The sequence below is a fragment of the Ascaphus truei genome, chromosome 8, assembly GCF_040206685.1.
Source record: "Ascaphus truei isolate aAscTru1 chromosome 8, aAscTru1.hap1, whole genome shotgun sequence".
Taxonomy (NCBI): Eukaryota; Metazoa; Chordata; class Amphibia; order Anura; family Ascaphidae; genus Ascaphus; species Ascaphus truei.
Window position 1 is genome coordinate 17,600,872 of NC_134490.1, and position 27,699 is coordinate 17,628,570.

General features: G+C 40.4%; 1 protein-coding gene and 1 long non-coding RNA gene across 4 annotated transcripts in view; one reads left to right on the plus strand and one right to left on the minus strand.

Moving 5' to 3' along the window:
• Window positions 1–20,097, plus strand: part of LOC142501167 (uncharacterized) — a 38,192-nt gene extending 18,095 nt beyond the window's left edge. The window contains exons 2-3 of one of the 3 annotated variants that reach the window (XR_012803436.1): window positions 17,534–17,653; window positions 19,942–20,090. This is a non-coding gene — a long non-coding RNA (uncharacterized LOC142501167). Of the gene's footprint in view, window positions 1–17,533; window positions 17,654–19,941 lie in introns of all 3 variants that reach the window. The other 2 variants (XR_012803435.1, XR_012803434.1) reach the window with 2 other exon arrangements.
• On the minus strand, window positions 1,908–20,498 carry MYOZ1 (myozenin 1). Its single transcript, XM_075610634.1, has 6 exons — window positions 20,276–20,498; window positions 10,877–10,958; window positions 8,790–8,980; window positions 4,660–4,915; window positions 3,956–4,133; window positions 1,908–2,665 (listed from the first exon to the last, which is right to left on the minus strand). Exons 2-6 carry the CDS (start codon window positions 10,944–10,946, stop codon window positions 2,440–2,442), a joined length of 921 nt encoding a protein of 306 aa, XP_075466749.1. The 5' UTR covers window positions 10,947–10,958; window positions 20,276–20,498; the 3' UTR covers window positions 1,908–2,439.
• Between the last annotated feature and the right edge of the window lie 7,201 nt (window positions 20,499–27,699).

Here is a 27,699-nt window from a genome sequence, read left to right on the forward strand (position 1 = left end):
ACAGATTGAACTGAATGACCCATACTTATGAGAAGAAAAAAAAACATAGTTACATAGTAGTTGAGGTTGAAAAAGACCAGTTCATCAAGTTAAGCTATGTTAAATTTTGACACACTCATCCTATATTTAAATTTACAGTATTTTGATCTAAGGAAGGCAAAAGAAAAACCCAAATGAAACCTTATCCAATGATGTCTCATAAGGGTGGGTGGAATAGATTCTTTCCTGACTCCAGCAATAGCAATCGTATTTCTCTGACGATCAACATCCTTCCCATGTTTACTTATTTGGTATATCCCTGTATACCTTTCCTTTATAAAAGGATGTCTAACCTTTTCTTATAGATTGCACCTGCCATCACAGTCTCCATGGGTAATGAATTCCATATTTTAACTGCCCTTAGTCTAAAGAACCATTTCCTTTGTTGTTCATGAAATCTCCTTTCCTCCAGTCTTAAGGGATGTCCCTGTCTCGTTTGTACTGTCCGTGGCATCAATAGTTATTTTGAAAGTTCCTTGTATTGACCATGAATATATTTGTATATAGTTATCATGTCCCCTCAAGATCATTAATAAATAAGCAGTGACCCCCCACTACCGATCCTTGAGGTACTCCACTTAAACCTTTAGCCCAACCTGAAAAGGCTCTCTATTGTGTATACTTCAACCGGTTTTCAATCCAGGTGCAAATATTTTTACTCTGACCAATTGCCTTCATTTTGTACACTAACCTCGTGTGACACTGTATCAAAAGCATTGCAAAATCTAAGTAGACCAGATCAACTGAGTTTCCCTGATCTAAATTCCTACTTACCTCCTCAAAGAAAGTCCGGTCAGTTTGGCATGATGTATCCCTCATAAATCCCTGTCGACTATTACGAATACTATTGTTATTGGGTATTCCCGAATATTATCTTATAAACCCTTCAGTGCGCTATTGGCGTACAGTTTACATCAATAAAAGTAGCACCCAGGGGCCCTCATTGCCCCATGCTTGTTTTTTTAAGGACTGTACACTATTGCGTACTCTTCACATCTAGCCCAATGGCCAGGACTAAAACAGTATCACGTGATCGCTCCAAAGACCGGTGAGTGATGCGAAAGAGCCAGAGTGTCCGTGGCCACAGAGGTGACACGACTCTGGCACTGATGTGGTTAATAAAGCTTCAAGTATAGTAGCTTCTCTGCTATTGATGTCAGACTGAGAGGTCTGCAATTCCTTGGGTATGATATAGCTCCCTATATAGAAATTAACTAAATAATTTGTGATATTGGTTTTGCATTGGGGCTTCTTTGTGTACTGTTGTATTACTATGCATCCATGTTGTTTACTGTGGTCAAAGTGTTATAGTACCACTATATTTTACTCACAAGATAGATAAATAGATGACCCTTTTCTCCTCTGTTAACATTAACTTTTTTCAGAATTGGGTTACACTTCAAAGACCTTTTTGCATCTTGTAGACTCAATCGTTTCCAAGCCTGTAAAACCCACTCAAACCTACACACTTAGGGTATTTCAAACTGTGAATTGTATAGTTTTATTAATTGAAGACTGCCCTCTGTTATTTAATTATTTAGTTATATAAAGGCATGGAAAGGTATATTTTAACATTGTGAAGAAGACTGAGATTTACTAAATTGTGTTAAACCAGGACACGGACAATTCAAGTGAGCCAGTTAGTAAATGTAAACCTAAATCATATTTATTTTTTACTGTCTATATTATGGTTAACCAATAGCCAAAAAGAAAAAAAACTACCTTTATTGCGTTCCAATTGATCAATTGATGACTCGCATTCTTTTTAACCATTTCTCTGTGATTTTCTGTTATTGCATTGAACCTCTCTTCTGTATTCTTTTCAATACCTGGCACTTCATATTTTATTAGCATAAAACAAATAAGTCTTTGTTTGTTTCTGTAAGGGTTTATTTGGTTTCACAAATGACACTAACGAAAAATATTCACTGTAGAGTATGATTTTTGAGGAGCCTATAGGTTACATGGTTTAATTGTCCTTTTATTTTTTTGCCACAGTGCACAAAATGGCAAGCTTTCTTTTCCTTTTCTCTTCCTGTCTTTTCATCTTGTCTCGTTTTTTTTAATCACTTTTCATTTTCCTCTCTGACTGCTTTACATTTGATCAAAAACCATCACAAAGAACTACATGTTTTTCAACATACATGGGGAAGCTTGACTGCTTCTAAATAAACAAGGCACATTAGGATGTGGCACAGATGTTTTAGATGTGACCTGTGTCATTGGCCAACATGGAATCAAAACATATTGCAATATATCACAACATATCACAGATGTTTTATAGGATTAAATAATGGTTTTGCAATATGTCATGAATTAATGGCCAGTGGTACTGATCATAACTCTAGGTTTTCATTCACCTACAGGTTACAAAGATTGTTCCCCACAAGATGGATGGGTTTAGAGCTCGTCTGTTTCTCCATCCATGGGTACGTCTAGTTCAATGTTGAAGTTTGGGCCCTCGCCTGATCCCAGCCATCCAACTGGGGTCCTGTTGAAAGAAGGTCTATCGTTTTGGTTGAAGACAACCTCAGGCTCAAGTTCCATGGGAGCCGAGTCGAATGCAGGCATCTGGAAAGTCATCAGTTTTGATGCTTTCTCGTACCCCCCATAAGGCATTGCAGTCCTAAAACCAGGAGATAATACACATTACAAAAATCATGCTGACAAGAAGTACTTTGAACTTTGCTCACACACACTCTCTCCCCCTCTCACACACAGACATACTCTCCCCACCCACCTCTACACACAGACATAAACACACACTCCCCCCCCCCCCATACACACACAGACAGACACTCTCCCCCAAACACAGACACACACTCTCTCCCCCTCCCCCATACAGGCACACACTCTCCCCCTCCCCCATACACACAGACACACCGACACAGACACACTCTCTTTCCCCCTCCCCCACACAGACACCCCTCCCCCACATAGAACCCTGGTTGAAAATCACTGCTTTAGTCAGTGTAACTCCGCTGTTACAATGTATTTTATATAACTAAGGTAACATTATGTATTGTTACAGTTTACAGTTCAAACTGCTGGAAATATTGGCAATAAATTATCAAACAGGAAAGTGTTACGAACATGTTGCACTGCTGGGAAAATGTGCTAAAACCTTATATAGAAATCACAGGATGCTCAGTATATTAAAACTCATTCAAAATTGAGATGCAAAGCTCATCAGCAGAAAAAAAAAAAACATACGCCTATACTGTACTTTGAAGCATATACTACATAATGACAGTATTAATATATATTACATGTAATACACAATCCATACTGCTACAAAGTTAAATATCTTGTATGACACCCAACCTTCTCAACAAACTGCATTATCTGTGGCATTGGCTCAACTCTGAAAGATACTCTAGTGGGTGTTTCTACAAGACAGTGCATTATATAAACAATATTACTAGACCCTATTTTGTAGGACACATCAGTTAAAGCTGCAGTTCAGTCTTTTTTTTTTTTTTTAATTTATTTTTTTACTTCAATAGTTTCATGTGGGCAATCTCTAATTACCTAAAGAACTGCATAGCTGCCGGTCAATTCGTTCTCCCTCTATTGATCGGCAAAGTTTGGCGACATCTTTAAATATGGGTAATGTAAATCGTTGCTATAGGAATAAGCATGCTTGTTAAAATAGAATACAAGAAAATTGGTCTTTCAAAGTAGTTTTTTTTAAAACAGAAAATGCTAAAAGTATTTTTTCTTACTACAGAACTGATTTATTAAAAAAAAACACACATGCAGGATATTGCCTGAACTGCAGCTTTAAAAGCACAACTACAGCACTCCATGTGACTGTAGTTTTAGAATATTACATCGCAACATGGAGTCCCGGTTTGGCAATGTTAAGCTTGGACTTCCTGTTTGATTAAATTAAAGCATTATAACTTTTTCTCACCTGTTGAATGATTTGTAATTGCACAGTTCACCCTTGGGACCAAAATCTAGCAAGTCGATGCCAATTTTAGTTGTTTGCTGAGGTTTGGCTCCCATTGCTCTGTCCCAGGGGGAGATGTAGGTCTTAAAGACGGTGATCTGCTTCCCACCTTCACCTCCTTTCTCACCTGACTGGCCATCTGAAAGGATATAGCAAGAAAAGAGAGAGAACACAACAAAGGAAAATAAATTGGTCAATACACACACACACACACACACACACACACACACACACACACACACACACACACACACACACACACACACACACTCTCTCTCTCTCTCTATTTAAATGTTCTTTTATTATTTTGGTCATATATTCCATTGTTAAAATCCTCCATTGTATCTACATTGCTGGTAAGACACTGATCATTCCGTACATGTTACACAATGAATTTTCATTGTGCTGCTTTATAACTCCATCCTTCTCATTTCATTTTATCCTTCCCTCATAATCAAAGTAAAAGTCCAAATTAGAGAATTCCATAAATGATAAAGCATTTGCATGCAATACCCAAATACAGACTTGAAGATAAGTAAGTACTTTTAAATATCCTCAGAGGATAAAGAAAATACAAAAGTTTTCCCACATAAAATATGCTATAATATATTATTACATTTTTTTTTTTTATGTAAGTGGAGTATAATAACAAAAATAGTACTTGCCTTTTCCTCCTGTTCCTGCACCGTCAATTCCTCCACCCCCTTTTCCACCACTGCTAGAGCCACCAGCCTGACCAAGAGCAGCAGCGCCTTTGCTCCCTGGCTTTGGTGGAGGTATGGGTGGCTGGTGACCCCCAGACCCATACTGACCCCCCGACATACTGGACACCATCCGTCCACCGCTGTGTACCAACCCATAGCCACCTCCTCCGACACCTATTTGTCCTCCAACAGATGGTATAAATTTCTGGAAGTGGTCCTAAAGATAAGTTAGAGCTTAAATTAAAAAGTAAAACTTTTGTCCAAATGTTCATGACTGTAGTACAGTATGTTTCTTCAGAGTGTGAGTAAGGTATATAATTTGGACTTGGACATTCAGATACAAACCAAGAGAAAGTATATTGACTACACAGTCAACGTTTGTTAGATGGCCTGCATTGCTTATGTTACTAGTAAAATAAAGTGATAAAAGACAATTGCCAATATTTTAATAAGCAGTGTTTTGTCATAACACACCTCCCAGCACTGGAAGACACCATACAGCTCATTGACTTGAATGGTTGCAAGGTGTCTGTTGTCAGTGCTAGAAATTGTCATGGCAGAAGACACATTCGTCATTTATCAATAGAAAGTATGACTCACTTTATGTGGATTAATAGGTACTTCATATAGAAAATTAATCATGCAAAGGCAGAATATTTGTACTGTGCATGAAGTTTCTGGCCCAAATATATGTTGCAGTAAGTGCCTGAATTGGGGTCCTGTGATTCAAATGTCTGTGTCCAATCAGTTGGCATTGCAGATTTGGATCTTGTAACCTATTTTGTGCTGAGCCAAATACACTGCATTAAATTTGCTGCATAAGGCCGTTCTTATAGTCCCGGCGACGCTGACGTCACACTGCGGTCGCTGAAAAAATCAAATTGAAGTGACTTCCAGCGATCGCGACCAAGCCGTAAGCGCACACAATGGAGTCAATAAATTTGTTTTGACGCAGCGTCGCCGGGACAATAAGCGCGGCCTAAGGCTGAGAGGTTTGTAAACTATACTGAGATGCTTGCTATATAATGACCTGGACCATTTGATCAGGCTAAATTAGTCCCTTTATACATGGTGCTTTAGAATGACCTAATGTTGCTGTTTGGCTATTTAAAAGGTTCCAGCAAAGCTAAATCAAACACCTGGAGTATGAATTATAAGCTACACTAGTATTCTGCCACTGAGAAAGTAAATGCAGTCTCTGTAAGCAGAGAAAATCTGTAAACTAGCTCCCAGCCCAGCTGTTCCTTCAGCTAAATATAGACAGAAATACAAGAAGTAAAAACCCGGAGACTCACTGGGATTATATAACCCTGTGTGCTTTAAGGCTTTAGCTTTAGAACAGAACACATGAGAGGGAGCACAGAGGTGCAGCAGTTACAGAACCTGCACGTAGCACCAAGCAATCATTTTTATTTGTTGTCCTTCCAGCTAAATAAAAAAAAACTATCCTCTAGTGCTGGAGAGGCCTGATGTAACAAGGGATCTCAACAGTTACTATTGTTAATTACAGCAAATAAGAAAAACTCTTTATTTGCATGCCTCCAGCAAAGCTCGCGTTGTAAGGACTTGGGTATGGCTTTCAAATCAGCCATGTTACTAAGTGGTTTTATTCCATACGACACCTGCCATAACCAGAAGACACCACCTAAGGAGGCAGAAAAATCAACTGCTCTTTTCCCTTCTTGAGGATATAGTTGCCATGGTCTGTCTTAATACTGTGGCCGCATGTAACCACACTAATGTACCTTCCCACTAATGCCATATCAACAGTACCATAATGAGCACTCCCTGTTTTATATTCCCATTTGCTAGTCTAGTAACCAGTTTGGTGTGAGTGTAAGTTGTGAAGAAACACCATCTTATCTTGTTAGAACACTGTTGACTTATTTGGCAGATAAGCTCTCATTTGTAAATTCCAAGTCTACACTCAAGATTTGGATGGTAAGTAAAGATGTCGGTGAGAAAATGATCGCCATTAAAGTTGGTACAGTAACTTTAAGATTACTCTCAAGGCACTGATGTCACTGAAAGGTAAGACTGACCCTTGCTGTGATGTACTGCTGGCTCCTCTAGGTTCCCTAAAGGGAATGATTGAGGCCACCACATGTGTTTCTATTTTCACTAGTCTGATGAGTAGTTTCTTAAACCGTTGCAGGGTTACTCTAAATGTTTCTGTCTCTTAGGAACAGCTATCAGTTATGTTTCTTTATATTTGGACATCTTTAAAGCAGTACTTTCTGTTCATGGCCTCCCCTCTTGGAAATGAACATGCTGCAATACTTTGCAAAACTGCACACTTCCAACTGTCTAAAACATTTGGAGGTGATACCCCATAATATGTTCTGCTGCACTTTAATGATGGTACTCGTCCTATGTTCTTTCCCCTAGTGCAGGAATCAATGATTGAGGCACCTGTGCTTAAGTAGGGATAGCCTTACAACCTGACCTGTTAGTGGCCCCCTGAGGACTGGAGTTGGCCACCCCTATATTAGTGCCTTCTAACCTACTACACCAAAATGAGAAACCTTTACTGTGGGTAAAGGTTATTGATGAAACTCATGCCAATGATGATAGGTACCAGAATAAGATGCATACAGTAATGTGTATTTGCGCAACCACTAGCTATACAGCATATTCTCTGGACATTGAACTATGAACAATTGGAAGTGTATAGAAATATGTGTTATAATTAATTATGCAGCAGGTTTATTTTATGGTGGGAAAGGAGGGAGCCAGCCACCAAATGCGTTAACAGTCAGCTGATAAAATGAAGATGTGATCCAGCACTCACAAAGATTACACTAAACAATGCATCTCCACATGAACCTTTCTAAGGACAAAGACCGACAGTGTTAGCTTTGTCCTTGGCCATTCTGAACAGAAACAATGGTAGCAAAATAAAAATGATGGGTATTTATTTAGTTTCAAATCAAATAAGGAGAGCAGGCATAAAAGCCAAACATGGCATTCAATGTTGCAATAATGCTTCTAGGTGTTTTGTGTGGTTACTCAGAAAATAATGCAATTTTAAGAAACCTTAGCCCCAAGTGCAAGTTGTCAGATTCAACTGCTTTGTGTAAATTAAAATGACTGTTCTTACATCATATGTATTTATTGTTAAATGGTTCAGTGTGGATCCACCTGCTCTTATTGGGTGACATAATAAGTAATGACTATCATGACCGCTAATAATTTCAGGTGACTTTATTCCAACCAAAGACTAATTTAAAGACATACTTTTTTTATGATATATTAAATGAATTTAAGAGCAGCTGATTTAAAGGCAGCGGATATTCATGAAACTGCAATAGTGCCGATCAGGGCACTATCACAGATACTTCAATGGGACTTTTACAAAAACTACTTGTACAAAATTGTAATATAAACAGATCTCCTGGATTAGTGTCAAATAAGGTGGACAGACAACTAGAAAAATAATGTTTTTATATTGGTGTTTTTAATTTCATGTAATAATAAAACCTAGTGATATTTTCATTCATTAGGAAATAGAGATGAATATCAATTATTCATACATATGAATGGATACACATTAAGGATTCAGTTACTTAGAAGACTGATGCTCACATTAATAATTTTATAACAAGCTGAAAACTTAAAAAAACAAAAACTTAATTAGGATCCTTGTCTAAATGTACTAATATTATGGTATTGGGCAGTTGGATCCAAACTAGTAATATAACATTGGTTAGGGAGCCAGAGCAGAAGTCACAGCCGTTTAAAGCAGCAGTGCCTCTTGTTCAAAATGTGTATGTCTGCTACAACACCTGTATCATTCCAGAACACCTTCCCTTGGAACAATAGCCATGGGTAGTGCTAACAAGGACACTGGACTTCTACATTGTACTGGTCCTTTTTGGTTATAATGCCTCTTTCCTAAAGCTCTACAAATTAACAGGGTGACATATGTTAAGTTTGAGGTGCCACAATTCACTTCTACTAATCTCAGATGATGAATTGGAACACTGTGCTTGAGAATGATTAGAGTGCACTCAGAGTTCAATAATATTTAGTCTGAGTCTGTCTTCCAGTCTCACCCCAAGTTAGTGAGACTTGACAGGCCGACATCTTACCAAGGAATTGTCGGAAAACACGTCAGGATTGTTTTCGTAGATGAATTTTTCCACCCTCTTCTTGCGAAGCTTAAACATCTTGGATCCTTTATTGCTAAGTAATGATAGCTCCTCCAGCATGATATCTCTTGGGACACTTATCTTCTTCCCTAAATTTAGGCTGGAACTCTCTTGCTCTCCTTCTCCTGAAGCTACAAAACACAACCAGTAAGACATTTACAAAGTACAGACTGGTCCTTCTCAATATCCTATCTAAACAATTGTGTCAAGATGAATCAGGGTGTGTGTTATTTGGTTTTCATATCAATATTCAAAAGACTGAGCATCCATTACTATGGAAATAGGTGCACTACTTACTGGTGCTTAACTAGAAATCGGTTGAATAAGAAAACGAAATAAAAACCCAAAAAGGAAAATGTCTCTGCAAAACACTGTTTAAGTGAAATTATAATTCCTAGAAATAGTGTGGACATTACCAACTGTACTGAACTGACTCATATAGCATCGGTCACTTAAACCTACAAGATTCAAACTTGTGCTATACCCCTTTTTTTTTTTTTTTACTTCAGAGACTTTCCCCCCTCCTTGGTTTTCAAAATACTTATTCTTTTTAGTTGCCAGTTTGGTTTCTCGACTTTCAAAGATGTCACTGACAGTCATCCTCTAGAAACCTTCTGGCATGCTTGGCTAGTGGGATATAGCAACCATTTAGGTTTTCCAAATCAGCTGAAACATCAGCAACTAAAACAGTAAGTGTTTCTGGAACGGGGGGTTCACCGGAGCGATTAAGTTCAGGAGGACCACCCCGACCATCCCCACCACCCTGAGTATATGGGGCTGCTACGTTAAAACTGGCATTGAACCATAATAAACTGCCCTTGCTAACAATAACCAGGACTACCATAATATTAATTTTTCTTGTCATTTTATCAACGTAAAATGGCTCCCTGTCCCTATCACATAGAGGGATCCCCAGACTGTTCTTTCTTCTTAGCATAGGATGCTGAGACTTGTCGTTTTAGTACAACAATATAATAATAAAGACAGTAGGACCATATGTTCTCTGTGTGTACAGTATATCTGAGAAGGTTTATCTGTGAAGTAAACAGTATTTCTATGCTCTGTATTTGTCCTTAACATTATGCAATGTTTTTATTTCTTGGATTCTCCATAGGACTCTGCTAAATAAAGCTAGATTGAAATTAGCAGTCTTTGTGAGTTAAATAAAATGTTTGATCTTGTACAATTTTTGTAATTTTTTTGTAAATCATTGAACACAATGCCTTAAATCCATCTCCACATCAAGTTTTTGTTTTCACCTTGTATGAAGCAGGTGATATCTTTTCCTGATTGGCGATATATTATATTTTTTACATTTACCTGTACTGACTGAATTGTTGTACAAGAATTTCAAAATGAAACAAAATCTCAGGAAATGAGGCGCTCCGGTAGCTTGGAGTGATCCTATAGCTTGGAGTGCCGCGGTTCAAAAAATACATATATTTATACAAGCAGAATACTTCTCTAAATATTATAACTCTATTTTCAATTACTTTTGAGACTGTTTGAATATTTAGAAGCTGAGATATTACTGACAAAATTGTGAGTCATGGGTAGTATAGGTTTAACATAAAATTATGTGTCAAAGTATATCAACACTGACGAAACAATTTGATAGTTTTGTTTTTATACAACTATATTTGAGGTAATCAAAGGTTACAATAAATTAATGAATCCCATACAGTGGAGGGTATTACCCTATTCTGAAAAATAGGCTTTTAATCAAAAGGCCATGGACCATATTTATGAGCTTTGCGTGGTTTTGTAAATATGGCCACAGAACTCAATCAACAAATCGTCTAAAACAAGAGATATGACAGTGAGAAGAGACTGGTAACATATCAGTTTACCGTTATTATACCGTTATTATATAGAACAGTTCAAGAAACTGGCAAAGGACACAATACACAGAGCCTTATAAGACTCCCTCTACATAACACTTTTGGGGCTTAGTCACAAAGCTGATATTCTATTGTAGTTCCCATTACCAGCTCCTAAATTGACATATAAATAAATACAGGACTCACTATTTATCTCCATTATGATTTTTGTAGACTTTTTCCTCTTGTTTGGGGCAGGGGTTCCTGATAGTGGCATCACTGCAAATTCCTTCCATCAGGAGACAATACAAACATCATTAATATACTGAAGAGAAACCTAGTAGCACATTTCGGAATTCAGTACTGTATTGGCAAGTCACAAACAATCAATACTCAGTAAGAAGCTCTTGTAGATGGATTACTGGTTCACTGAGTTTCAGTGGCAGACATAAATTTACACCTACACCCACTGTATTATGAATCAAAATAAATTTCTATGTTGTATGACGTACCCCGACGTCCCTATTTTATTTTCTGTATCCCATTTGAAAAATACAAATTAAAAATAAGTTGGGGGAGAAAAAACTAGTCAAAGTAAGGATTACAAATATGTATTTATAACAATTATATAGCGCCTTTATCAAAGGGGCTGTACATTAGTTAGTAAAATAATGCTGGAGTTACATATGGAACATTTCATGTGATGAGCAGTGTCATTGTTAAGATGTCTTTGTGGTGGGCAGGGATGGGAACATTATGGTCAGGCTATGGGTTAGATGTATTGAGAGGTTGGTTGACAAGGGTTATATGCTATCAAAATATACAATTGCTCTAAATTATTGTTACTAAAAATGTTATCATTATGCTCATCTCAAGTGTGTCCTGCTCACTAAATTCTATGCAATTCTTGCCATATGCCAAAATAGCCAAAGGAGAGTTGAGGGTTGCAGAAATTCCTCGATTTTATTGTTTTCTCAAAAGTTTGTAATCAGTACAAACAGGACTTGGCACTAGAATTGCTTCACCATCTTGCTCTACAGTTACATATAATCATTCACTTTTCACTGTATGATCAGCTGAATTAAACCCATATTTTATGATTAGCCAGGATTTGACTAAAATGATGTCTGTCTGTGACTTGGTTCCTTGTGCTTTCACTTAATGTGCCACTATATTACTATATTTTGTAATTTTATACGTTCGAGTATTTCAACCTGTAGGACACGGGTGCTTAAGTTCAGTCATCAAGCCCCCCCTCCCCCCCCAACAGGTCAGGTTTTTAGGATATCCCTGCTTCAGCACAGGTGGCTCAATCAGTCCCTGCTGCAGCACAGATGACGCAATCAGAGGCTCTGTCTTCAACTGAGCCTCTGATTGAGCCACCTATGCTGAATCTGGGCTATCCTGAAAACCTGACCTGTTGGGGGCTTGAGGACTGGAGTTGAGCACCCTTGCTGTAAGTTAAAGCCAAGCATTTTACAGTCTGCTTAAGAAAAAGGAGCATTTTGAGCTCCATCTGAGACTAGACACAATACATTTCTTAGGGGCTTTATCTTCAACAATGGCTAGCACCTGCACTTGGGTGCTATAATGTATTTACTGTAGGTACAGCAACACCTAGTCCCTCACTTAACTCAAATGACATGTGTAAGCAGTAAAAGCAGCAGACTACCCAAAAATAAAAGCTCGGCATTGCAGGTTTTAACATTTCTATAAGTATTGTAAGTAAGAAAGAAAAACAACATGTCTGTGATAAGAAAATGTGTCCTTCAAATGATCTAACAGGGATTTTAACAAGAAATGTGCAATAACACCTATTTTTAGTAAAATGTGCAATAACACCTCTTTTTAGTAAAATAGGCAGTTTGCTTAAGGGTTTGTTCTGGCATAAGATAAAGACAAGGATAGATATGTACAGTACTGTATTAAACTTAATATATACTAAAGAATATCTTGCATGAGACAACATAATGTGCCCAAGTCATGCCCCATGTAAACAAATGGAGGCCAATGCCAATCATTCCATTGTTAAAGACTGGAGTGCGAGTGGCCTGTACACATCACAGGTTAGAAAGGAACATGCAAGTAGATCTGGGGAGGCTTCCTTACGTTTTCAAATTACAAAATTATGCTCAAATGTAAATGAGTCCTATATATTAGAGGAATTTTTTTACTTTTTACATGGTGACAGAGTATATGAAGAAAAGAGAGTGGTAATACAATGGAGCAATGGCTTGGATACATTAAGCTTCTATAAGGGGCATCGGCGCTTGATCCAATGTTCGATCAATTGACTTGAATGTCTGTTAACATGAGATTAAGCTGACACCTCTTTATTAGAGTTGATGGAATCTCCACCAGTGTGTTTGAGAAAGTCACTGTCGTCTCAGTTCAAAGGAAAGGTTACTTTGGATATTGTACATATGAGAGAATTGACTTTATAGTTGGTTATCTTGGAAAGAAGACAATTGGCTTATATAAATGCCTCTTTCAGACACAAGACTATAAATAAATTATAACTATGTTAATGAGAAGAAGGAATTTAGGATACATGTACATGTCACAGGTAATGTACATTGGTACTATGTCTCGTCCCTGATCCAATGGGCTCATTTTCTGTGCCAGAGTCACACACAGGTGCAAGATCATGTGGAGATGACACTAGCCAAACACAGGTGAGGCTAATACCTTAACCTTACTCTTCAGCATATGATTTTTTTATGTAGATAAAAATTGTAAGTAACTACAAAAAAAATTATCTTAATCTTGAAAATGTGTGGCTACAATTTAAAGGCAATCCAAGCCATTTTTTCCAATTCATTTTCCTTATACAGGATTGAAGCAGGGCGTCTCCGGAGCTGGACCCCATTATTTTCAGCTGTGGGGACCCCTTGCTTCCGGAGGTACTTACCTCTAGTATGTGTCAGTAGCCACCCCAGGGTTCACATTATGGCCGATTTTCAGCGCTCCCAGGCCCTGTAGGCCAATAGAAAGCTGTGACATCTTCCGATGCGACTTCCTATTGGCCCATGTGATGCGGGAGCTTTAAACTGCAGAGCAGGAAGCAGGGGGTACCTGGACCTGAAATTAATGGTGTTCAGCTCCGGGACCCCTTCCCCCCCCCCCCTTAAATCCTATATTTAAAAATGGAAGAAAGAAAAACGCCATGGATTGCTCTTTTTAAAATCTGTTTCAACATTAAAATAGCAATCCCATTCTAACTAACTCCTATTTTTTTTTTTTTACAGTATTGGAACCAAGGGGCCCTAGTGAGTAGAACCACGCTATTTTCAGCACCACTAAGTATCTTGGGAACCGGGGCTTCTCAGAGCTAAAAATAACTGCGTTTAGATCCATTGGACCCTCTGCAACCCATCCAGTAAAACAAAATGGGGGGGGGGGGGGAATGAAAAAAAACCCAGTAGGGAGAACTGCTCCTTTAATTTGGCTTTCACAGCAAGAGTACTGGTAACTAAATGACTAAGAGTTAGTTATTTTGAGATTTTTGTAATCGTTCTAGGACTCGTCCTAAAAACTCAGCACATACAGAGTCAAATCCAAGAACAGTGTCCCAAAATAATTCATTAGTTCATTAAGAAGAAATCAAAATCGCATCACTGTTTTTCCAGATGGATGACTAGCTGTATATACATCTGTATACTAAGTATAATTTCTAAGTCAGTAGAGAAACCATTATACAGTTTTGAAAGTAATTAAAAGGCCAAATATGAAAAATGATCATAATAAAGTGTGTGAATATAGAAAAGGGAGCTATAATTAACAACATATTTAATGTTGAGGAGCCCTATGACTAAACAAGTCACTAATTGTCTTATGTTTTCCATGTTATTTAGGAATGTACAGTAGCTCTACAATTAGCACTAGTTAACATAAAAGTATATTCTGATTTGAGGAATTGAATATTGGCAAATGACGTCATTCAAAAGGAGGTCGTAGTTTCACTGTACATGACTTCATGAGATTTGTAGACTATTGTGACTTCATGACTATGCACTAAAAAAAACAAGAGCAAATACAAAGACCTCACAGCTAAATGATGCCATAACTCTTAACTGATCCATAGTTCTCCATATTTACAGTTAAATTGTTATAGCACAGTAACGCAAACATTAGATGCTAAGGTACTTAAACGTTTGAACCGTGTCACGTGGCAGATCATCTTAATTATCTTTCAGAAAGTATTAAAGGAAAACACAATTCCAAGTTTTAAGGACTGACTGGTTAAATAACAAAGAATATGCATACTGTCTTACAAAGAAGCTTTGAGCTCCGTATGGTGGATATTTTAGGTTTCCATTGGTGCCCATGCAGGTTATGAATGTTAAATTATAATAGCCATAATGATCCCAGAGACCAGAAATCTTTGAATATTGTGATACAGGATTACAGAAAAAATGCTCAGTTGTTATTATGTAGAACCTTTTAGGTGCCTTGTTTGAATTTGACTCCATCTATTGCACATAAACACCTTCTATCCAATAATTAATAGCAGATAATGTTTCCTCACTGCCTTGATCTGGCATAGATTCTTTAATTGTGCATGATACCAGAAATTACAACAGTGTTTTTCAACAGGGGTTCCTAAGAACTCTTCGGTTCCCCGGGCAGCCCTAAAGTGTTCCCTGTAATTTTCAAGCCATTTGGAAATGTTACCAAATACAGAAGAATGTACAATGCATCTGATCTCAGACACGCTATTAGAGAGGGTTGGGGTTCTGCAGAAGTTCAACAATATAATTATAGGGTTCCTTAACCAAACAAAGGTTGAAAACCACGAATTAGATGTAGGCTATCTCTAGCATTGGACAAAAGGTTGTGTGATGCTTGAACTAGGTTACTTCTCACACACTACAGGCCACTACCTCATCTGCAGATCTGTAAAGACCTACTAGTCTCGTTTGAATGTCAGCAGTTGCAAGACTATCTCGCACATTTTTAACACCACTGATCTCGTAGACTTCAACTGAGTCTTACTTGATTTATACAAGGAAATATCATTTTATTTCACTCGGTACCTACAAATTTGACCAATTCCAGTACTTTAATGTTTACAATAGTGCATCTAATCTTGTAGAATCTCAGGTTACCAACTCCAGTGCTCAATGACCACTAACAGTGCAGGATTTAAGGCTATCCTCTCATTAGCACAGGTGGTGAATCATTTTGATAGAATCACCTGTACTCAAGCAGGGGTGTACTTTAAACCTGCACTGTTAGTGGTCCTTGAGGAATGGAGTTGGGTACCTCTGTATGTAGTTCAGTTGCCAAAGGGCTGATGGTCAACGGGTCAGGTTTCCAAGATTTCATCAATGAACTAATTGACTTTGAGCTCTTATTATCACTAAAGCAACATGCTTCGGTTTGTATTACTTGCTACTAGAGATGTGCAATATTTTCCCTGACGTTTGCAATCCAGGCGCAATTTGCCATTTTTTCTTCTTCAATGTTAGCCCCCAAAAAATCCCCATTCATTACAAGTCAATCTACTGTCATTTTTCACAAATTTCTGACCCCAAAAAAATGAGTACTTTAACTTCTGCGAAGTTTTTATGAAAATTAAGAGAAATTAGCCCACAAAATGTGCAATGGACATTTCAAGACATTTGCACATTTGTAATTGCTATGAAAACCTGGTCTGGTGGTGGCTCTTGAGGACTATTATTTTTTTTTTTTTAACTTAAAAATTTTTATTGGCAAGTTTTCAAATGGGATACAGAAAATAGAATAGGTGAGGACTATTTATTTTATTTATAAAAGTGTTTTACCAGGAAGTAATACCTTGAGAGTTACCTCTCGTATTCAAGTATGTCCTGGGCACAGAGTTATGTTAGTACATGGTTGCATTAAATGAACAGAGTCCACGAAATGTCTGTAAATTGAATGTATTACCAGTTAGAGATAATATATGATTATTGGTGTGTGTAACAATTACAGGCAAGGTTACAATTGCGTTAGAAGAGGTACAATAGGATAGGCCAGCAATGTGTTGTATTAGAAGAGGTAGGATAGGCCAGCAATGTGTTGTGTTAGATGACGACTAAGCTTGGGCAGCCCGTTTTAGACAATACACTTTTCTGGATAATTGTATTTTATGCAACTTAACCTCTTTCTTTAGTATGAATGGTTTAAATAGATGTCACTGTCAGGCCTAGATAGCAGTCTCTATAGAATAACTCAAACGTATGGGATAAATCATCATGGGACAGGAAGTCTTGAGTTCTTGTATCAGCTTTGGGGTTATTTATCAAAGCCTCCCAGCGGCAAAACTGAGGACAACAATAGCACCAAATGTACCAAGAAAATGAATCCCATTGAAATAAATTAGATTTTTTTTTATCCTCGATCAATTTGTGGCAGAGATGTTTAAACTGTTCCTGTTTTGTGGAAATATTCTAATTTGGTGAAAATGTTTTGTAGGGTGTTTCTTCAAAATGTTGTCCTTTGTGGTATTTCTATTTCAAATTGTATTGGAAAAACGAGGTCCCATTGCTCATGCGTCCCTGCCCATCAGCGTCCTTTGACCCCGTGGCCATAGCCGAACTTTGACATTGATTTCACAAAAAAAGCATACTGTATATATTGCAAACAGTATCTACTGGTGCAGTTTATTTGACCAGTTTTCCCCCAATTTCACAGGACACATTGCTAAATTACCCAATTGTTTCAATGCTACTGAAATGACTATTTTTAAAACTGAATTACCTCCAATTAATGCAAAAATTCTGCCAAATTTAGGAATTTATTTTTCTACAGAATATATGACCCGGGCTGAACTGGTCTATTTTCTTAGTTCCTGAGATACATACAGTTTTCTGTACCTGTGCACTTCCTTGTTTTTTAAAGATGGCGCTCACGGTCTTCCAATGGAAAGTTGCCACATCATCTGTTGGGGGTTTCTATTGGCCCGCACTTTGGCATCCATTTTGTTTCCCCGGGAAGTGGGAAAAGACGGACATGCAAACTGTAAGTATCTGGTGAACTGGGTGGGAGGTGGGATCCCCAGAACTGAAAACAGTACTGTACAAATACTGTAACAAAATGACTAGCTAAGATTGCGGCTTTAAAAGTCAGTGGGAGTTGCAAATAAATGCACCAACCATTCAACATGCTCTGTAATATTACTAATATTTAGCACTTTCACAGTAAAGTTTAACATTCTTAGCATTCTGCTTTTATTCCCCCCAAGTTTAGCCCATTAGCTCTAGTGATAAAGACACTAGACAGATTAGGTTAACATGAGAGCTGACCCGAGGTTTAATTGACACATTAGAAAATATTTAGTAAAGTCCTCACAATAATTGCAGATTTAACAAAGAAAAAGATCCAATTACTTTCAATGGGATTATTTTTCTTTGTCCAGTACGTGCAGTTTGTTTGTACTGTCTGTGCCCCGGTATTCCGGCTGGGAGACTGTAGCAAACAGATCCCATTAAAAGTGAAGGAAATGATTTTAAGAAAGAAGAATTGATGCACAACGCCCTCATGTGTGCATTAGATAACTCTTTCCCAAACTTCTACTACTACTCCATATAATCCAGGGGGTGGGCAATTTAGGTCCTCAAGGGCCACCAACAGGTCAAGTTTTCAGAATATCCCTGCTTCGGCACAGGTGGCACAATCAGTGGCTCAGTCGGAGCCACTGATTGAGCCACCTGTGCTGAAGCAAGGGTATCTTGAAAACCTGATCTGTTGGCAGCCCTTGAAGACCCAAATTGCCCACCCCGCCCCTCCCTCAAATATTTACAGACACAAACAGGAGAAACGAGTGCAAAGCACATCGATAAACCCATAATGTACTGTAAATTAACCTTGCACATTTTGTCACGTAGAAAATGCATTGGATGTTTGCACGTAAAAAATCTTTGAAATTTGACACAGTGAAAAACCTTGTATGGGTCTCATATGCCCATTAGCTCAGGCAGTACAAATAGTACAGACCCAGAGAGTATTTTTAATCGAGGGTGTACAGTGTAAACGTCACGCCTGACACATGAGTGGTTTAAAATGTCACCAGAGTGCTCAGATGGTCTTGACTTACTGGCTTTAAATGTGTTATTGGCTCATTAATTATGGATACATATTAGAGCACATACTAAGATGTCAATCACTAATGTGAAATGAATCATAAAGTGTTCCAAGAAAATTTTAATGATAGAGTTTTAACTGTAAAATATAACTCATGCACTCGAATTAGACTGAGATGATAAATTAAAAGGAAGAAAAAAAATAACTGAATTTATTTTGGCACTAATCTAAAATTGAAGTAAACATATCAAAACTGTTGTTCTTTGCCACGGGGTCTTCAATAATTTGTATATAGACCTTCACAGGAGTTAAATTGCCATCACACAGGATTATTATGGTTAAAAATACAGCTCTAGCCTGCGTGCAGAAGCAGGTCTGGGCTGCAAGAATGGGACACATTTGGGTCCAATTATGCTGCAAACATTCAGTATTCTTTACAACAGGAATTAAAGAGAAAGAAAGACTTTCTTTTAAAATAATGCATATACGCCAACCTACTCTGGCTCTGTTTGTAACTCTGTGGACGAACAGAAGGAAATGTCAGAGGCAAATGACCAATATTTAAACTCCTTGAGGTTGCCAAGGCCCCAAAGGAAGCCAGAAATGTGACACTACCTGAATGTGTTCTGTATAGCCAACACCATATAAAGACCCTAACTGCATCAGCTGTTACATTATTATTTATATGAATCTCAGGAGTTAGGTTATCCGGATTGTCATGGTATGAGCACCAACTCATGAATGATAACCCACTTTTATAGTACCTATAAGCAAGATACAGATCAAATAAAATGGACAAACTGAGCCTTTTGTGCTGAAATAAGATGGCCATAACTTTATATACACTCTAGTTAATAAGTCTAGAGCACTGTGAGACTTCCCGTTCCATCACTTCATTCTGATCACCCAGAGGGTGCCATCCTTATCAAGATAAATCACACCCTCCTACACTTCTCTCATTGTGATAACACTTGCCTGAAGGGACAGAGCCTTGGTGGTCCTGAAAACGTACTATTCACTTATAACATCAGTTAGCCACTAAATAAAAGTTATTATCTTTACCCTGTTACTTTACTCAAATATTTGCTTTCAAGAGCCACCAAGTGATCACCGCTTAAACATCCAGTTTGTGCTTTACGAAATAAATGGAGTTTCCAGTTTAATCCTCTGACAAATTGGTACTATATGATTTGTAAATATATGGTATGTTTTATTCCTGACTATAGATAAAACAGAAGAATTACAAGAGTGGACTTCAACAGGGCATTTAAAGGTCCAAGCAGGTATAAAGCACAGAGCCAGCCTAGTAAAACACTCCGAGGGGAGCTCACATTACCGTAGGAATATTTGACTGCAGTCTATATTCATCTCATACCCAAGAAGATCACTTTGCAGCCTCAGCAGTATTTCACTGCACAGAGCTTCAATTTCAGCCTGAGCATTTCAGCTCTTATAAATAATTGTGTTTATTTTTATTTATTTTTGATTCACAAAACCTTGTTGTTTTTAATTCCACTGTTACCCACCCACTTGAAGCTGTCATGCTATCAACGTGCTTACCTTAGTGCAGGAGCTAGGTGGTCAACTTTAGAATCAGCTGCAAGAGACTTCCTTCTGTATTATTATTCTGATAAACCTGCACGTTCTTGTCTTGTGGGCTTGTTCTGATTTTGTTTTGTCCCTTTGTGTCTTGGTAGGAAGAGAGAAGCAGCGGTGAGCAGGACAAGTGTATCGGGAAGTGTCTGCACAGGACGAAGTGCTGGTGCAAAGTGCAGTATATTTGACTCTTGGATGTTGCTTGCAGTGGCATCCTGCAGTTTATTAATAGTAAAAGGAGTAAGGGGGATCTCAGATAGCAAGAGCACAGGAGAGGGAAAAGAAAAAGTGGGTCTCAGCAGTAATAAAGTACATTCATTCTCATGTGAAATGGAAATCGAGGCCAAGCTGTTTTATGTTATTATTTAGGTGTTATTTACAGTATAAACATTGCCTTACAATAAGGGAGCTCAACTCCAGCCCCCTAACAGGCCAGGTTTTCGGGATATTCCTGCTTCAGCACAGGTGGCTCAATCAGTCCAACTTCAGCACAGGTGGCTCAATCAGAGGCTTGTTCTTTAAGCGACCCTCTGATTAAGCCAGCTGTACTGAAGCAGGGACTGATTGAGCCAGGTGTGCTGAAGCAGGGATATTCAGAAAACCTTACCTGTTAGGGGTGGGGGGCTTGAGGACTGGAGTTGAGCACCCCTGCCTTACAAAATTGGCCAAACATCACAGTAATGTAGCATAACGTTTTGTTATCTGCCAATAACGTGAAATGAAGTATATCATAGTGTTACTCTAATCCAGACCCTGAAATAGTTTTTTTGAAAGTTTTTTTTATTCGTGTTGAAAAAGAGAGGGAAGGAGATGGGAAATAACACCAGTAATTAACGCTGTCTTAGTAATATTCTACAGTACCTAACTGTGGTGCTACACTTTCAGGGTCTGGATATGAGTACCGCCAAGGTTTGGTATGACATAACTAATGGGCCATTAAGTCCCCACGTTAACCTTAACGGACTGTTAATGTTAGGAATGTTATGGGAAAACCTAATGTGGATACCATTTGCATGTCATCACCAACGGGCATTATCGTTAACTCAATGCTCTTTACAGGAGGAAACATGACCTCGTGTTACTGTGTGTTATTGTCCATTGAAGGTACACCCAGTGGCGGATTCCCCATTTGGCTGGGTAGCCTAGAGCGGCAATTTTTGGGTGGGCGGCATTTTTAGGGGGAAAAAGTGTGAGAAAAAGCCTTACCTTTTCCCGAGCGGCCCCCTCCTGTAGAGTCGCGTCGTCATGGTGAACTGACGTCAAAAGACGCCGCAACATCGGATGACGCCGCGTTGCCATGACGCCTATACGCAAGGGCAGAGGCCGCCTACAGGCGGCAGAAATGTAAGTCCGGCACTGGATACACCATTAGTATTAACGTGATGTTAAGTTAGGTTAATGCTATGTTAAGTGATTTAACAGCTTTGTGAATCCAGAGGAAGATGAGTGCGGGATAGTTTAATGTTGACTGACACAGAGTTTAGCACTGTAGGCGGATGTTGGCGTTGATTGCACCAAACTATTAGACTTGGCTCTAAAATGATAGCAGGAGTAGAGATGTGCGAACGTTTCCAAAATGCATTTGAAAACTTTTAAACAGTTTTTTTTTCACCAAATTAAATTCCTGGCAAACCAGTTTGCAGAACTGTTAAGGGCTAAAATGTTTCTCAGAAATCGCACATTTCCACCATCAATTTGTTATTTCACCAGTGCCTCTCAACTTAGTCACAATTCGCAAGTGATTCGCCAAGTTTCTTAAATTAGTTTAATGATGCTAACTCCCATCCAGACTCTGAAACTGAGCTATTGATGGAGAGGAGAGAGGGAAAGGGGATGGAAGAGTTAGGCCAGGTCCCTTGTGCCTGCTATGGCGTGCGCTGTAGGGACAAGAACCGCCCCCTCAATGGTGCCGGGCCCACTAACTGCCTTGGCAGCCGCGTTGCACAACCAGTTTTTCCTGACGACAGTCAAATTGTCTGCAGTACTGGTGACGAGCGCGGTGGCCATGCCCCCCGGTGGTTCAGCCAATGAGGGCGAACCTACCAGGTGACGGCATGGCCGCACCCCCTCCACACCCTCCGTCTTTCCCCCTGCAGCTTTCCGCAGACCAGGGATCACAGCTACACGCGCCGCTAGCCTGGCAGGCGCGCGTGCAGCACCGACACCGGGGCCATAGAGATGTGGAGAGATACCTCTGAACACACAAGAATTACCTGGGAAATATGCAACTTTCAAGCATTTGACTATACTTTGAATATCCAAATTTGCAGATTTCCCAGGTTTGTTCAGGGATATCTCTCTATATGTTGTATAAAGGAGTGTTTGGGGAAGAATCGCCATCTCTCTAATTAAGAGAGTCACTCTCAAAATCCAGCATGGCAAAATTATTTGCATGACTTTTGCCTTGCCCTCATTAAAAATGGATAATGAGGAGTGGTTACTGGAGGAAAGGGTAGAGTTGGTTGAGATACCTTTGCAAGGTCACACCAAGATTCACTCCTCTTAATCCTATAAGTAATCACCCTCTTTTTGGTTTTCTAAGACAGTGGATCTCAAACTATGGCCCCTGGACTATCCATACTGGATGGAAATTTGATTGGTGGTACCCAAAGGCCTTAAAAATACTCGTTAAGCAGCTCTTTCCTGCAGTTAATGGGCCTCTTAATTAAACTACTAGTATTGTCCAATTCAAATGATCTATGCAGAAAAGTCGCTACAAAATAACATCTGCATTTTGCACAAGACGGGGGTTATATATAACGAAGCAGTGCTACTCAATAAAACACCTACCAGCAAATATCGCTCGTTACTGCCCATTCCAGTGAATCAGCTGTAAAGTGTCTTCCAACATGATTGGTGTCGTGTGAATACACTGCTTAGTAACTATGGCCTATTCATTTGAAAGAGGCCGTAGGTGTCTTCCAGCAAGAGAGGTGCTTTATAGAGTAGCACTTCTTTGTAAATATGACCCTTGATGCGGAAACTGCAAATTAGATGTAAAATGAGAGGGAGATTATAGTGAACTTTCTGTCCTCTTTGAAATGCAATTTCAGAGTTTATAGAATAGTATTTGAATACCTAATTTTGCAAGATTCCTTTATTTGCATACAACATGTCTCCGTCTCTCCGCTGATGCTATGCTCTTGTAAGGATTCTGCTCGATCCGTGATGGGTTTTGCTGTCAATTCGTGATTTCCAGGCTGCCTGCCCTTTCTATTCAATTTGGCCATTTTGGTTACTGGCAGCCTGCTATATATGGCTGCACTTCCAGGTGGGAGTCGCCGAGCAAAGTTCTGTGTTTCTTCAGCTCTTGTCGGTCTTTGCTGTTGCCCTTTCCATTACCTGTTTGGATTCCTTTTTGCTGACCCCGGACCATGACCCCGACTTCGCTGCCTTCCGCCTACCCTGACCCTTTGCCTGTTGCCTGAACTTTGCACCACTGCCGCCTGCCCTGACCTTTTGCCTGTCCCCTGGACTCCGCACCATTGCTGTCAGCCCTGACCCCTGATTCCATCCCGACTACGAATACTCTTACAGGACTCTGTCCCAGGGCTCTGGTCGATTTATTTACATCCCTACCTCAGCCCTGTGGGTCCGCCTCCTGATTTGAGATGAGCACCGTCACAGCTCTAAGAAGAAATTCCATACTTTATGTGACGATCGAAAGGGGGTGGCCCGGTATTAAAGGGGTTGCATCCCATTTGGCCATCCCCTGATATCACCAGGGTGACAAGGGGTTAACTGGGCTGAGGTCCAGAAATGTGATTTAACCTTGTTATGACATGAAAATGTGTATTCCCCTGTTCCCATGCTTTATTGTAATATCTGGTTTAATCAGTGTTTGCATCACACACACTAGGATCCATCCGGGAGTACAAGGGTTAATAATTCTTTAATGATTATAGCCCTTTGTGTAACTTTCCCGCCTTTTCAGGCACCATAGGCCGCCATTAGGGCTCAATGCATTCTAATGGCGAATCTTGCTCTTTTGGTCCTGTTTCCTGTGAAGACCAGCAGGTGGCGTCCGAGAGGAGGAGCGGCGGCCATTGACTTCAATGGAGGTTCCTCGACGGCCCTTTCCAGGAACGAGTTGGCTGTCGTCCAAACTGCAAAACCACAAAGCGGATACAATTTCTAAAAGAGAGCTTTGATCACTTAGCAGTCAAGATCAACGTTAAGTGGCATGGGAATTAACAGTTCTACAGCACCTAGAAATAAAATTCTTTTTGCCCCTAGTTCCTAGGCCTCCCCCCACTCGACCACAACCGGGTCCCCGAATCCTGGACCCCCGATAAGGGTCGAACCGAGAAGAGCGGGTCGCGCCATAGGCTCCAATGGCGGCGGCAGAAACAACTCAAGAAAACGTCTAAGTGTGAAAAGCTGAAAGTAAGAATCCATATCTCCGGTTCCGGAGGGTCCAGAGGGCCAGGGTTTGGGGTACCTGTAGTCACTGCTCCGGCATCGCTGCAGAACCATCCTTGACCCTCTTGGACCAACCCGATGGAGTATGGACCCCCTTGAAAGTTTGGGACTTTTCCCATAGACTTCAATGGCGGCCAATCTCCATTGACCGGCTATGGCGGAAAAACCCCATTGACTTCAACGGCGGCGTGGCCCCGTTGAAAGTCTATGGCGGCAGATTCCCATAGCCGCCAGCGGCGGCGGTTTGCCATTGAAAGTCTATGGCGGCGAAGCCCGTTGTTTTCAATGGGGATTTAGTGAAAAACTTTGATTTAATTTACAGCGGAATTTTTGTTTTAAAATAGGAAACGGTTTAAGGTGTATTTCTGTAACTCCGGTTCTGAGGGTCGTAGTCAGTCGCAAATTGGACCGTAGGGTGTCCCAGTTCCGGCATTGAGAACTGGGAAGTTTGGACCTGCTGGACCCAACGGAACCGGATATTTTAATACGTTTGTGTTTTAGCTTTAATACTGTGTCCCATGGTATGGACAGAAACCAGAGGAAATTCCCTTGGCCATAAGGCAGCAGATGTTCAGGGAAAGCGTCCCAATGTCTAGAATTTAAGTGCTGTTCAAAGGAGTTTATCACCTACACTGTTTACAGGATGGCGGAGATGACTCAAACCAGAGCAGGCTATAAGTGTCCCATTTCACACCTTACAACAAAGGGTATCCTGCCAGAAATTCCATTTAGTAGACTGGCTGGCATTCCTGATGCAAATTTGGGGCTGCAGAAATGAGACCCCAGAGTCCAACTGAGCATGTGCCAACTAGCTGGGGGGCATGTATCAAAATGTGTTCCCATGTTAGTGAGTGGCTACAGGTAATTGAAAACCAATCACCTGTACTTAATGTTAAGGATAGGGTTACAAAAGGTTTATAAATGGTTGTCCACCCTTTATCCTGTGTTCTTCTATACCATCTTGATTGCTGAGAGAAGTGCTATGCAATGTCTGCATGCAAGGTCTTTTCATGGCTTTTCATGTCTTTGGATGATGAAGATTGCTGTATGAACTGCCAGTCCAGATGTGACTGTTTCATCATTTCCATCTTTAAGTAAGTGTCCATATTTTGCCTGTTATTTGTATATTTTGTGTTTTCACCTTTATCAAGGAATAAATTATATTTTATCATATCTAAGTCTCGTCCCAGTTCAACCCAGTTATATATATATATTATATTATATATTTGGTGTGTATTATTAATAGCCTGTCGCAAAGCTCCCGTCACACTTTAGCTCTTCCAATTCCCAGGTGTTAGAGACTAGTAAACACACAAGCTTGTAAATAAACTTAAATACCTAGAGGCATCAAGACAAGTAAAATATTAATAAATCAGTGGTGAATTTCCCATTAGGCTGATAGGCGGCAAAATTTGGGGCGCGGCAAAACTGTCCCCCTCTCGAGCCTATTGGGCCTGACTTACATTTGGCGGCCCCCTCCATGCTGCCATCCTCCTGCTTCCGCATTGCAGCGTCAAATGATGCCGTGGACGTCACATGGCATCGCGTCTCGTTGCCATGGCAATGTGATGTCGTGACGGCAAGACGTCGCGTTACCACAGCAACGTGCCGCTGCGAGACGTCACGGCGTTGTCCACGGCATCATTTGATGCTGCGATTCTGGAAGGAGATAGAGGTCGGTAGCAAGGAGGCGGCCGCAACAGGTAAGTGCCATGGGGCGGTGGATCTTCAAATCCGCTGCTGATAATAATAATAATAAAAGGATTATAGTGCCAAATACATTTCCATTTTTTGCATTGCTATGTCACTTTTTGTACCATACTAATTTCCATCTGGATGTAGCCAGGTCCCCTTTCGGTTCCCCGTTGTTGTGCCTCTCTCCTCTTACCTTCAAGCCTGCAGGGGTTAGTGTGGGTGGAGACAGGTTAGCCATAAGCTCCGGCGGCCCTCTCTGCAGGGCTCCGCCATCTTTGGCCAGGTTGCGCAGGCGCGAAGAGCATCAGGAGTCGCGGTGGCCAGTATGAGGGTTGCGCATGCGCAGTGTACAGCTCGCACGCGGCGGCCCATAGACAGGTTCCACGGGGACTACAAGCCCCATAGTGCTTAGGGGCGGCAGGACCATGTGATGCCAGGGAACCAGTAGCGCCGCTAGTTTTCTGAGGCAGGAGATAGATCTTCACGGGCTGGAAGAGGAGGAGTCAGTCGGAGCTGGAGTGAGATAGGGGTAAGAGGTGTGTGCAGGGGTCTGTGACCCTCTGCACTAGGCCAGATTTCCCCTGGGCCCCAGCTAGGTGCTGACTCCCAGTATCAGTTTGTGGCAGCTACAGGGACAGGACCTTAGATAGGAACCTTGCCCCATAGCTATTATAAGTCAGGGACACAGTGCTACTCTGCGTGATTCTGACACTGGTCTGGGACCAGACAACTGAACTGAGGCAGAGACTGTCTTCAAGGTGGGACCATCCGACTGGATACCATCCCACGCGGAGGAGAACGCACAGTGGAGGACATCGCTGGATCGCAGATCCCTTCTGATCCTTGTCGGCGTGTCCGGGTGCACATTCACATTCAATTAGTGGGCCGCATGGTCACACACTGGGTTGGGTGTGGACATTGAGGGACTGGGATTCTCAGGACACGGTGTGGGTTACACGTGGTGGGATACAGCCCTGTGAGGTGTATGGGTAGTTGTACCTTTTAGTTTGATAGAGTTATAAGATATTAGAGTATAAGGTCTGTGTGCCAGTAAAGGCTTTTTCTATTTTATTGCGGGTGTGTTTATTGTTTGGGTCCTGTGAGGGGCGCCTCCCACTACGTTGGGATCCCTCTCAGGTGGAGGTGCTGCACCAACGTTATAAGTATATCGCCCCAGGCTCCTCGTGGCGGAGGCCTAGGCCCCTGCGAGCCTACAGGTCAAAGGGCAGCACCAGTAGCCATCTTGTTTAAGGGGAAACAGGGCTACATGT